The sequence below is a fragment of the Plecotus auritus genome, assembly GCF_963455305.1.
Source record: "Plecotus auritus genome assembly, chromosome: 1".
NCBI lineage: Eukaryota > Metazoa > Chordata > Mammalia > Chiroptera > Vespertilionidae > Plecotus > Plecotus auritus.
In genome coordinates, this window is record NC_137770.1 from 68,689,511 (window position 1) to 68,703,080 (window position 13,570).

The following is a 13,570-nucleotide window of genomic DNA, read 5'->3' on the forward strand; positions in this document are numbered from 1 at the left end:
GAGGTGGGCAGACTTCAGGAAGAAATTCCTGTCAAGCTATAAGAGAGATAACAGAGCAGTAAGAAATCAGCTAAGAACTTTGGATGCTGGGGACTGTAGCTTGTACTAGGATCAGTTTTCCTAAAGATTGGAACTATTTCTTGCTGGCCCCTCATACATGGGAGTCTCTTTTCATCCTATGGTAGGTAGGTGTGTCTGGAATACAACTTAGTATGAGAAATGCTTCAGTATTTTAAGGGACCTCGGAAAGGGAAAAGGTATTCCTCATCTTTCCAGGTCAGGTAATAAAGGAGGACCCCAAAGTGTGAGGATTGGCCTGCCCCAGTGAAAAAGTACCCCAGTTTTGTTACAGGGGCGTCTGGTGCAGGGTTTTGGTGTCTAGATGTCTGTTACTGAGAACTTCTTCCTTGTTGTGCCTGTATTTCTGTTTATATGAACATGTTAGCTGTATATCTGATTGTTCCTAGTGTTTATTAATAACAATATACACTGAGTGGCCAGATTATTATGATCCCTGAATGCATAATAATCTGGCCACTCAGTGTGTGTGTGTGTGTGTGTGTGTGTGTGTATATATATATATATATATATATATATATATATATATATATATACAAGAGGCCCAGTGCATGAATTCGTGCATGGGTGGGGTCTGGCCAGGGGGAGGGGACATGGGCAGTTGGCCAGCCTGCCTGCTGGTCGAACTCCTGGTGGAGGAGACAATTTGCATATTAACCTTTTATTATATAGGATATACACTGAGTGGCCAGATTATTATGCGTTCAGAGATCATAATAATCTGGCCACTCAGTGTGCATTGTGTTTATATACTGATCATGGTGGTGAGCTCAGGGAGAAGTGGGTCAAGTGAAGACTGACATGAGATTTTTATCAGATTAGAAGAAATTCTACTGTCAGACCCTTCTTGGCAAGTCTGGGAGGAAGGTGTTCCGAGGGAAATGATAAGCTTCATTTAGGAAAAGCAGGATTGCTGGATGTGGGGACTTTTCATTTTAGTCCCACTTTTTCATGCAGGAGAGGCCTGCTAGCTAAATAATGAAAATCAAATAAAGATCAGGATCATGAAAAATTAACTTTAAAAACTAGGCCATGTTGCCTGGCCAGCATGGCTCAGTGGTTGAGTGTCAACCTATGAACCAGGAAGTCATGGTTCAATTTCCGGTCAGGGCACATGCCTGGGTTGTGGGCTTGATCCCCAGTGTGGGGCATATAGGAGGCAGCTGATCAATAATTCTCTCTCATCTTTGATGTTTCTATTTCTCTCTCTCCCTCTTCCTTCCTCTCTGAAATCAATTAAAATATTTTAAAAAATAAAATAAATATCACTATCACATATTTTACAAAATAATTTAATCCATAAATTCTGTTACTCATGTTCAGCTAGAGTTCAAATGTATGTTTCAGATTCAATTAAAAATGAACATTTCATGCTTTGGAGAATCCAACCATTGGAAGAGACTTTCTGAAAATTTTGTGAAAGCATTAAAAATTGACATGGTCAGTCAAATCCCTTCCTGCCCAGTCCTTAGCCCTATATTGGTGAGAACTCAAATTAATGTTAATGACAATGAGGGAATATAGCTCCCTCTTGTGTTCCAAAAGAAGATGCTGCCTGCACAGGGAGGAACCAGTTCATAATATTCATTCATTTGATCCACAGACTGATTAGTACTAGTATATGCTATGTTCAGGGGTTGCAAAGATGGAATAAGGATACTCAAAGCTCAAAGAGAGGGATATGTTCAAACAGACTATAAGTTGATTTTGGGATCATGGACAGAGGTGTGTTCAAAATGCAATCAGAACATCCACATAGACCTGATAGCATCCTTCACAGAGGAGTTAACACAAGCTGAGACTTGAAAAGTGAAAAGGAGCTTGCCAAGAAGGTAATAGCATTCCAAGCAGAGGAAATAGCACGTAAAAAGGCATGAAGGCTTGAAAGAGCATGTCAGATTCTGAGAAAGACCAATAGCTCAGTGTGGCTAGAGATTAGGCTGAGTGAAAGATGGAGATGGAAGGGTAGGTGGGACCAGACTACAAAGGACTTTCTATGTGATGGTGAGATTAGATTTTACCCAGAGCAAAAAATTGAAATAATTATATTTGCTTGTTAGAAATATTGTTCTGACACCAAGTAAGTCAGAATGAGGCTGAATTAGGGCAGAGGCAGTAGGGAAGGAAATGCATTGATGGTTTCAATAAATATTTAAGAAGTAAGATATTCCAGGTCTCTGCTTTATTTGATTAATGGAGTGGTGACCAAAAAGATAAAAAATGAAAAGCAAAATAGAGACAGTGAATTCAGTTTGGGACCTGTTAAATTTGAGGCATCCATGGAACATCCAAGTGAAAAGCCCATGGGGTAATTGACCCTGCTGTGTTTGGAGCCCAGATAAGAGGTCTACTTGGAAACATAGATTTGAGAAGCATAAGCTATGAGAAAGGTGGTGGTGAAGGCAGGCTGGGTTGGTGTCAGAGCCCAGAAGAAAAAGAGATACTCATTCCTCTGGGATGGGATAGTTGACAAGTTAAGAAAATATCCAGCCCAGAAGGAAAAGGGAAGTCTGGGAGCTATGATGTTTTGTAGGAGAATCATAGTATTTAGAACTAGAAGGGACTCAAAGATCATCATATCTAATTGTAGATAAAGAAGCAAAGGACTGGGGAAGTTGTCATTTGCCTTCTTAATGTTAAATTATTCATTGAAGAACTGGAACCAGACCCAGAACTGATTCCAGCCCAGTTCTCTCCAAAAAGGATTGGAGATAAATGAAATAATAGAATGTCATCTCCTTCCCAATCTGGTAGCTTCCATGTATTGATATTCTGTTCCAGGTACTATTCTTAGCACTTTACATACACAGTCTCATTTTATATCCACAATGACCCTATGATGTAAAATTATTATCATCCCCATCCTATATAATAAAAGGCTAATATGCAAATTGTCCCCATGGGCGGGAGTTTGACCAACCAATTCAATCCAACTGGGAGTTAGACGTGCGTTGACCACCAGGGGGTGACATGGAACATGGCAGGCATCGGTGACACGGCGCTGGCAACAGGCAGCAGTGGAGGCACTGCCGGCCCCAATGGGCTCCAATGAGAGTGGGACAGTGACCAATGGTGGGGGGTGGGGCTGGTGAGTGAGCAGTGCTAGGCCAAGGTGGATGTGAGCAGGGGCCCCAATCACCCTGTCAGTCGCCCCACAAATCAGCCCTGATTGCCAGCCAGGCATAGGTACCCTACCTGTGCATGAATTTTGTACACTGGGTCTCTAGTCTATATATATAAAAGCCTATGCCACCGTTCCACTGTTTGGCTGGTAGTTATGACGAGCAGATACTCAATGCACAGGCATGGAAACATTGAACAGACTGATGAATCTCAGAGGGAAGTGGGGAGGTGGGAGAGTGAGAAGAGATTAACCTAAGATCTTATATGCATACTAGAGTCCCAGTGCACAGATTCGTGCACTGGTGGGGTCCCTTGGCCTGGCCTGTGGGGATCAGGCCGAAACCAGCAATCCAACATTCCCCGAGGGGTCCTGGATTGCAAGAGGGCACAGGCCAAGCCGAGGGACCCTCCGGTGCACAAATCCATGCACTGGGCCTCTAGTTTTTAAATAAAACTCTCTATAGAGGTCAAGTAACTTGCAAGAGGCAGAGGTGGAAATCAAATATAGAGCTACTTAACTCCAAAGTTTGTTCTTTCACTCTCATCCTATATAATAAAGAGCTAATATGCAAATGGCCATCATGCCCTCACGCCCTCACACCATCACACTGGGGAGAGAGGAATGGGGACCAGTCAGGCACAAATGAGCTCATGAGAGAGGAATGGGGACCAGACTGGCTGCGGCCCGGGACAGGCACAAGCTGCCCGCCCTGCAGTTCTGGGCATCTGCAGATGCGGCCTGGGTGAAGCTGGCCTGGGTCCTGGGTGCCTGTGGCCAGCCAGAGGGAGGGAATCCTGAGTCCCAGGTGCGGGGCGAGGCAGAGGTGGTTAGGGGCAATTAGGCCAGCAGGGGAGCAGTTAGGGGTGATCAGGCAGGCAGCCAGGCAGGCAGGTGTGCAGTTAGGAGCCAGCGGTCCCAGATTGTGAGAGGCAGTTGGACATCCCCCAAGGGGTCCCAGATTGGAGAGGGTGCAGGCTGGGCTGAAGGACTCCCTCCACCCCAGTGCATGAATTTTGTGCACGGGGCCTCTAGTCAGACTATAAAGCATGGAGCCTCCTGTGCAAACCAAGACCCTAGTATAGATCACACTCAAAGAAATGAGCAGAGCTGGAATCATTGATTGTAAAATGTACTTTATTCTTACATTTTGACATCTCTGAAATTGAGGTGTATCTTACCAACAATGGCTGTCATGGTTTAATTTGTAGTTTCTTTCTTTCGAATAAAGTAATAGTGTGTCTTATAATCCATTCTGTCTGGATTTAATAAAACACACTATCTGTCTGCAAAGGGACAAATTAGAGTAAATCTAGCTCTGAGATCAGGGAACAGGCAGAGAAGAGCTGAGCCAGTGTTTGAGCTGAAATAAGGCCTGGGAATTTAAGTCAAGGAGGATGGCTGCGGTTGATGATGTGTGCAGTAGAAGGACATTTGGCCTCTGGCCCTGGCGCCATGCCTGGTGGATGGCAGGTGCTTCTTCAGTGCTTATTGAGGTGAACTCAATTGTTCTGGAGTAGCCAGAGCTGGAGCCAGGCACTTGAGAAAGCTGACAGACGAGTGTGGGCAGTGCCAGGTCTGGAAATCAGCCCTCTGATAATATAGTTGGATCAGAGCTGCCTGACCTTTGTTCCTTTGGAGACTGAGGAGGAAAACCAAAATTTGTGTCATCTGTACTATCTTTCACCCTTATGCTTTCACTTGATAGTAAATATAGCTCTTTTTATGTTCTATGATATGTCTGGAGGCCTGAGGGAGATAAAAAAAAAAAAAGAATTGTGTATCTTAAGACAATGCCAAAGGAAGCAGAGAAGTCTCCAGGGTGGTGGCAGCACTGATTTAGGGGCCTGGAGGTTAGAAAGGGAACATGCAATCACAGAGACTGATTGCCAAGACCCTCATCCTTTCACAGCCAGAATATGGGAGATGGGTGGCTGAGAGGCAGTGGAATGGCAGTAACAGTGGAGTCTGATGAGCTCAAGAGAAGAGGAGCCTGATCTGGTTTATTCTTGGCTGTATCTCCAGCACCAAGAACAGTGCCTGACACACAGGGCACTCAATAAACATCTATCCTTGTTGTACAGCATCTGCCTTCCCTACACAACCCCACCAAAATGGCTGCTTTTGGACACACATTCCCCTTCTATGCTGGTCCCAAGCCAACCTTCCCAATGGACACCACCTTGGCCATCATCATCACCATCTTTCTTACTGCACTTGTCACTTTCATCATCATCCTGCCTGGCATTCGGGGCAAAATGGTAAGAAACAAACCCAGCCCTGGAGACCCGGACCCCAGAGAGACCTTGGCCTTGAGGTGAGGGGGCCATACTCTCTCACTATAACTAGACTCAGGAAACAGGCTTCAGTCCTGAGAAAGCAACCCCCCCAAGATGCCCCCCTCCCCCCTGCCCAGCAGAGAGCTCCCCCACTTACTGATTCAACAGATGATTGTTGAGCACCTATTATGTGCCTGCCAGGCGCTCTGATCTCCATCCACTGAGTAATCCCAAGGCTGGAAAGAGGAAGGGTGGACTTGGGAGGAGGGTACTCCTTCCTAAACCCACCCACCCTGTTATGGCTCAGAGGCTGTTCTGGCTGTTTCGGGTGGTGACCAGCTTATTCATCGGGGCTGTGATCCTGGGTGAGTGTGAAGCACAGCTGTCTCAGGCAGTGCCTCCGTCCCATCTGGTTCCCTCAGCAGCCAGTCTGGCGTCTCCTTGTTTCCTCAGGGCAGCCTCTGCTTCAGAGTGGTCTTCCACACCCTGCCCACATGCCTTCCTCATTGTGGCCATATCTCCTCACTGTTACCCCTGCTCAGAGGGGTGGTGGGCCCTGGGAAACCATCCTGGACACATCTCTCCAACCTTCATAACATTTTTATTCAGAGGAAAGCAGATCAAAATGAATGTCTGTGGGGAGAAGGCCTTTAGATAATGGAGGGAGGGAATGGAGGGGTGGGCTGCTTGCTTTGCTTTGAGAATTAGACAAGTAGGAGAGATGAAGTCTCAAAGCTGAAGCTGTGTTTGCCCAACATGGTTTATTACATTAATGTTTTCCTCCCTCAGCTGCTTGAGTAGCTCTCTCTAAACAGGAGGAGAAAGGGAAGGAGGGATAAGAGGAGCATGACCAAGGGAAATCTAGGATTCATCTCACACATTATTGGCAAACATCCATGAGCCAGACCCTAGGCCAGTTAATGGATATACAATTATGAGCAAAACAGACACAGTCCCCTTGTGGCTCTCCCTCTGACTCTAACTCAGCAATGCCCAGAACTCCCTGGGTTCCCATATGTCCAACTCCCCAACCCCAGCTGTGAATTTCAGTTCTGAGTGGTCTGTGGGCCAGGTCAGCACCAACACATCATACAAGGCCTTCAGTTCCCAGTGGATCAGCGCTGATGTTGGGCTCCATGTTGGGCTTGGAGGAGTCAACATCACACTCACAGGTGAGGAAGGGCTCTTGCCGGTGAGGGAGGGGAAAGGTCTGCTCTCTGTCTTTGGGCTCTAGTTTGATATGGTCTAAAGAGCAAGGTAGGGGGATGGTAGGAAGGGAAATTCCCAGGCCTTGGAAGCTGCCTTCTCTCCATCGAGACCAGTTCCTATCCCTCTGCCCATTGTGGTGAGCCCCTTACCCAGGCAAATGCCCCACTCTGGCCCTTGGGTCCCTGCTGAGCACAGCTGCCCCATTTCTCAGGGACCCCAGTGCAGCAGCTGAATGAGACTATCAATTACAATGAGGAGTTCACCTGGCGCCTAGGAGAGAGCTATGCTGAGGAGTATGCAAGAGCGCTGGAGAAAGGACTGCCAGACCCTGTGCTCTACCTGGCTGAGAAGTTCACTCCGACCAGCCCATGTGGCCTGCATGGCCAGTACCGCCTGGCGGGACACTACACCTCGGCCATTCTGTGGTGAGGGTGGGATAGAGGCCCTATTGCTCTAGACCCAGGAACAGGGTTTCCTCCCGTCCCCCCGCCTTATATTGCAATTCCTATGAGGAAGGTGGTGCTAGTCACCACGGTACTCAGTTGGGAATCCCAAAGCAGAAATCCCTGCCTCACATCTTTGGGGTATCCTTGGGTCCCTGAGCCTCCACCTGGAGCCCTCCAGGTAGAGGTGCCTGGGCCAGCCTTCACGGGGTCCTGGTTCTCCAGGGTGGCATTCCTCTGCTGGCTGCTGGCCAACGTGATGCTGTCCATGCCTGTGCTGGTCTATGGTTGCCACATGCTGCTTGCCACGGGCATCTTCCAGCTGTTGGGACTGATCTTTTTCTCCATGGCCACACCACTTATCCCACCCTGTCCTCTGCGCATGGGCACTGCTATGCTGCACTTTCACCGTGGACCTGCCTTCTGGATCACGCTGACCACAGGTGAGGCTCAGCCCTGAAGACAGGCACTGGAGAGCTCAGGGCCAGGGAGGGAGGATCAGGGACCATTATATTGGGGCAGGGGGAGGTTGAAGGTCTGGGGGCCAGGATGCCTTTCCCTTCTTTAAAGCTCCATTCCTCTTATATCCCTCATCCCTGGGTTTTCTCTCCTCAGTTCCACGTCCCCTCTCTTTTTGTATATGCCTACTCCCCCTTGTCTTCTCTCTTTCTCTGTCAAGTGCTCATCCCCTATCTCTTTGTCCAACTCTTGCCTAAATCTTCTAATCTCATGTCCCCTCCCACTTCCCCCAAACATTTTCCTTTGTGTCCCCCCATTCCTAGAACCCTTCTCTGTCCCTGTTTCACATAGCTTTCAAGTGTCCTGCAGTTTTATTGTCCTCTCCTGTCCCACCCACTGTGTCTGTCCCTCGTGCCCTTTCCTGTGCCTCCTCCTTGTGCCCTGCCCTTCCTCAGGGTTTTCTGTTTTCAGATCCAAATTCATTCTCTCTCTCTCTCCATGTTATTGAAAGCATTTGGCTTAGAGTCCAAAACTCACAACCGCCTCTCTGAGCCCAAATTGCATTGAAGCCAGGACACCAGGCCTCCTTTAGAGTTGTTCTGATGCTCTTAGGAGAACATGTCCTTGGGAGGGTGTTGTCATTACTAAGCAAGACACCTGTTGCCTCATTCCCAGGACTGCTTTGTGTGCTGCTGGGCCTGGTCATGGTGGTGGCCCACAGGAGGAAGCCCCACAGACTGAAGGCTTTCTTTAATCAGAGTGTAGGGGAGAACCCTGGGCTGGAGTGGAATCCTGAAGAAGGGGGACTCCTGAGCCCCCGCTACCGGTCCACAGCTGAGAGTCCTGAGCCCCAGGACATTCCTCTGTCAGAGGCTTCCTCCCAGGCATGCTGTGAGGAGGAGCAACCCAGAATGCCTGACTCTGCCCTATAAGGTTCCTCTCCTTGGTGGCCACCCAGACTTCCAATGTGATTCCAGACCTCCTTTGAGCCCCCCCTAACCTCCCTCCGGAACTGCCCATAGAATGGATTGTATCAGCCATCCAGCCCTGGTCTGTAGGTGGAGTTGAAAAAGGAGACTCTATCTATCAATGTTGACAAAAACAAAAGACCTAAGGTGCTGAACAGATATTGGAACTGCCCATAAACCTTGTAAGACCAAATGTTTCCACACAGCAACCTTGCCTTTTTTTGATGTTTTGCCTGTTCCAGATTCCATTTATTGAAACCTAGCGTCACCCCCATAATGATGTGGTGCAGGGCGCAGTTACGGTGTGATTCTGTGGTCCCACTCATCCCTCTACACCTCTTGTTTTCCTTTTTTCCTGGGTCCCCTTTGTTCTTTCTTTACTTCCCCAGCTTGTGTGACCTCTTGGTACAATGAAAGAGACACTTGGAGAGAGAAGAAACCAAACTTCTTACCCTAGGCCTAATATTAACCAACTGTGGCACATTCTCTTTGAGTTTCAGTTCTCAAGTTTGCTAAATAAAATTGTAAGACTTGCCAAGGACCTTTTAAAAAATCCCAGGATTTACATTTTTATGCCTTGCTGACATCTACCTTGGACCTCAACACCATTCCATAGTGAATAAACTGGAATTAGTGAATAAACTCCAAAACGCCATTTCCTCTTAACTCACTTAGCTGGGCCAGCGGAGGGGGATCCCACTGGGTGTGTCAGTGGGAGGGTGAGCTGTCTGGTCACCGCAACCTTACCATCCCCTGGGGGTGGCTCAGGAACATGCTGGCTCCTGTTGGATCTCCTCTGAGCTCACTAGAGGGCGCCCTTCTCCCAGATAGTTTCCTGTGTTACTTTGGATTCTCCAGATGGAGAGAATCCGAGTGGCAAACAAAGAAAATGTTCAATGGCTGCCTGCAGCCCAGCGAAGTCTCCCGAGGGCGCGTGTCTCACAAGAGTCTGGAGAAGCCATGGAAATTAACGGAGAAACGTTTTTAAAAAACAAAAGGGAAAAATTTATTTGCAGCTCATCTTGGGAGACTTGGGTGCAAGGCGCATGCCTGAGGCCGCCCACCTTTCCTCGCGCAGCGCCCCTCCCAGGGCAGTCCCGGCTCAGGTTTGGCGGGCACTGCGGAAAGGAGGAGCACCCCAGGGTAGTGTCCCACCAGGCGGTACTGGCAGTAGAGCCCGCAAGGGCTGCTCGGGATGAAGTTCTGCGCCCGGGGACCGAGGGGAGTAGGTGTCCGAGGTTGGGGTCCCTTTCACAGGTTAGTACTGATCGATACATCTGAGGCCCCGAACTGCTTGTAGAATGGGTTGTTGAGGCTGAGAGGCGAGCCCGCTCTCGCCTGGTTACCGCCGTTCTTGACGCTTCGGTCCAAGAAGGTGCGAAGAGCGCTGGGCCTAGCGTAGTGGAGACCAACCACTGCCCCTCCTAGAAAGAGGCACAGGACGCCTGCGGCAGCGCCCACGTAAGGAAAGGGGGCTGTCAGGGCTCCGGAACAGAACCCGGCCTGCCCCCTTCATCTATGGAGCCACCCCTCCCATTTCTTACACACACACACACACACACACACACACACACACACACGCAGAAGCCCTCTAATATGGATTGCATGATACAAGGGTTCGAGTGCTAACTGGGCAAGACACCACACCCTTCTGCAAGATGGGCACAACAGTGCCTGCCTCTGCGAACTATCGAGAGGGGCAAAATAGTAACGTAGGCGAGCTCACTTTGTAAACTGGAAAGCGCGCAACCGGTACCAATCCCGTCCCTATGCCCAGCCGCCCCGGGCCCATCGCTTGGTCCTCACCGGTGGCCAGCGTCACCCAAAAGGCGGCACCATAGTGATTGGTGATCGAGGAGGAGCCCAGGTGCAGCGGGCAGAGCGGCACACTGGCAATGGAGGCGAAGGCCAAGACGGCGAAGATCGCGAAGGCGCCGGTGGCCAGGAGCGCCAGGCCTCCGTAGAGCGGGACCGGCATGGAGAGCAGCGCGTTGGAGAGGAGCCAGAGGCAGAACGCCACCCTGCGGGGACACCGCTGTGCTGGGAGCCCGCTTCTCCCAGTCCCCGGGCTCCCGAAGCCTCTGTGTCCCTACCCCAGGCCGAAACCCCGGGGTGGCGTGGCGGAAGTGCAGGGGGAACCCCCAAAGGGTGTAGCTGGATACAAGTCTTTGATGAGACTCAGGGAGATTCCGACGGTCTGTGCGGTCCTGACCTTCTGACCCGAGGGGCGATCATACTCACCTGAGCGTATTGGACACACACACACACACACACACACACACACACACACACACGGCGCCTTCCCTCCAGCGCTCACCACAGCGTGGCTGAAGCGTAGTGTCCCGCCAGGCGGTACTGGCGGTAGAGCCCGCAGGGGCTGCTCGGGGTGAACTTCTCCGCCAAATAGAGAACTGGATCGGGCAGTCCCTTCTCCAGCGCCTCCGTGTACTCCTCCGTGTAGTCCTCGCCCAGACGCCAGCTGAACTGCTCGTTGTAGTCGATAGTCTCGTTCAGCTGCTGCACTGGGGTCCCTGCGGAGGGCGGCGGGGTCATGGGGCCGCGCCCAGCCCCGGACCCGGAAACTAAGTGGATTCGGATAGTAAAGCGGAGGCACGAGAGAAACGGGTTTGGCAGTGGTTGGGGAAAACACAAATGCGAGAGGACCACGAGCTCTATGACCCTGTGAGACCTGAGAGGTCCTGTAGCTGCCCCGGCACACTCCCGCCACCCCCAACCCCTCTATGGGGTCTGTTCATCTCAGAAGTTCACGTCGCCCAGCCCCCTCACCTGTGAGAGTAATATTTATTCCCTCCAGGCCCACGTGCAGACCCACATGGGCTTGGACGCGGGCTGCGCTGAAGGCCTTGTAGGATGTGTTGGTGTTCGCTCTACCCACTGACCATTCCGCACTGAAGTGCACCGCTATGAGGAGAGGCACAGGGTGGGGGGCGGTTAGGGGAAGGATTGGGGAGATGGAACTGGGAGAGTGGCGATGGAAGGAGGGATACTGTGAAGAGAGATGGGAGTGGAGGTCCAATATAGTCTACATGGTAAGAACCGAAGAGTGGGCACTAAAAGAGCTGGAAAATGGACAGAGGAGGAGGGAAGCCCAGTTCTCCATTTTCCCAGGTGCCCTCTGCCAGCTTCCTTCCCCGCCCCAGGTCCTCTCCTCATCGGTTGCACCGCGCACTCACCCACGATTTCTGCGCCGATGAACAGACTGAGGAGAACTCTCACCAACCAGAACCAGCGCTGCAGGAACAGGCACGGGGTCAGGCCTGGGTACTGTTCAACCAGAGTCCCCATGCCACCTGGATATTTAGTGCTCCTGCAACTGCCCTCTCTTGCCGCAAGTCCTTTTCCCAGTCACATTCCTGGTGTTTTCAGGCTGAAGTCAGGCTTGCTTTTCGTGCAAGTCCCTCTGAGCCACTGGCATTTCTGATGTTTTCTGACCTGTGCTTGCATCTCCCAGACCCCATTTCCCAGTCCACCTTGCAATCGGCTATCTCTCCCTGCCTGGTGCTCTCCCGCAACCTTCATTCCCCCCAGCTATCTGGCTCCTTGGCCTGGTTCCACCTCCTGCTCAGGTCGCTGCTCTGGAAAGGCTCAGTGAGTCCAGAAGTGGTAGGCAAGGAGGGGTCACCTCCCCCAAGAGGAGGCCCTGGGCTTGGTGGCCAAGTAGAAGAGGTATGAACACAACCTCTCAGGTATTCCTTGGTTTCCCAGGAAACCAGTGCAGGTCAAGAGCCAGGGAGGCTAGGTCCTCCGAGACTTGAAAAACAAAGTTGGTTCTTGGAGAGAGATGGGAACCTAAGGGGAAGTATTCAGTCGGCTACAACTTTGAATCCTGTGTGGAAGTGTCTGAATCATTAGGATAGGGGCATCCATATACCCAGCACACAAGTGAAACACAGCAGTCTGAGCTGCTAGTTTCTGTCCTTCTGGGAGGAGTGAATGCGAGTGGGAGGAATGGAGCTGCAGTAGGGGGAGAGGCAAGGAGGCTAGCCAGCACATAAACTAGAATAGGCCCCAGGTGGGTACCTACTCTCTCTCTCTCTTTTTTTTATTGATTTTTTTTTAACAGAGAGGAAGTGGGGAGGGAATAGAGAGTTAGAAACATTGATCAGCTGCCTCCTGCACACTCTCTACTGGGTATGTGCCCACAACCAAGGTACATGCCCTTGACAGGAATCGAACCTGGGACCCTGGAGTCCGCAGGCCAAAGCTCTACCCACTGAGCCAAACTGGTTAAGGCGGGTTGCTACTCTTTTCAGCAGCCTCCTGAATGACCCACTGGGCCAGTCTCTAGGATGTCTAGAATGGGACCTCTTCCTGTCCTTGGAAAGGGGTGCTTGCTGCACTAAACTTCTGGGTCTGCCCCATCTATGCTTGTCTGACTATTCCATGGAGGTCCTTGCTGCAGTCTTAATCTGTCCTGGGTCCTCCAGAAACAAGCTGTCCATGACGTCCCCAGACCCCAGCTTCTAGCACCCCCTTACCGAATGGCCACGAATCCCGGGCAAGATGAGCAAGAAGCTGGCAGCCAAGGTCAAGAACACCAGAATGACGATGAGCAGCGGGACGTTGAAGCCAGCGGCACGCCGGGGCTGGGGGTAGAAAGGCAGCTCGCCATCCCAGAGCGTCATGCTGTAACAAGGACGGGCGCTGTGTGTTGTCAGGCGGGCAAGCCGGGAGCCTGCTTGAGCTGGGAGAGCGCATCCGTGGCGTCGGAGCCTGCGTACCACTTCTCTTTACCCCGCCCCTATCGTGCTAAGGCAAGACCCAAGGGGTTGGTCAAGTCTGCGCCCCTGGGCTGGGAAGCGCAGCCCTCGAACGCTCGGGGTTGACCCGGAGGAGCCGGGTAGGCGGGAAAACGGAATTATTTCTCACATTACCTTCGTGGCTCTGCGGGGTTGCTCTGCGTTTGGAAGTCGCTCGGGACCCTGACTCCTTTTATAGCTGCGTGGGCAGCGTGCCAAGCAGCGTTGGGGCTTGGAAATGGGATCTGTCCAG

The 13,570-nt window shown here is 51.0% G+C and overlaps 2 protein-coding genes across 2 annotated transcripts; one reads left to right on the plus strand and one right to left on the minus strand.

Moving 5' to 3' along the window:
* Positions 1 to 5,304: 5,304 nt before the first annotated feature.
* DUOXA1 (dual oxidase maturation factor 1) lies at positions 5,305 to 8,521 on the plus strand (the record flags this gene model as incomplete). The annotated part of the gene is made up of 6 exons (XM_080659084.1): positions 5,305 to 5,460; positions 5,786 to 5,843; positions 6,516 to 6,650; positions 6,899 to 7,112; positions 7,356 to 7,573; positions 8,265 to 8,521. Exons 1-6 carry the CDS (start codon positions 5,314 to 5,316, stop codon positions 8,519 to 8,521), a joined length of 1,029 nt encoding a protein of 342 aa, XP_080515210.1. The 5' UTR covers positions 5,305 to 5,313.
* A 1,287-nt stretch (positions 8,522 to 9,808) lies between these two features.
* Positions 9,809 to 13,222, minus strand: DUOXA2 (dual oxidase maturation factor 2; the record flags this gene model as incomplete). The annotated part of the gene is made up of 6 exons (XM_080651588.1): positions 13,057 to 13,222; positions 11,752 to 11,809; positions 11,345 to 11,479; positions 10,875 to 11,088; positions 10,364 to 10,578; positions 9,809 to 10,002 (listed from the first exon to the last, which is right to left on the minus strand). Exons 1-6 carry the CDS (start codon positions 13,201 to 13,203, stop codon positions 9,809 to 9,811), a joined length of 963 nt encoding a protein of 320 aa, XP_080507714.1. The 5' UTR covers positions 13,204 to 13,222.
* Positions 13,223 to 13,570: the final 348 nt, after the last annotated feature.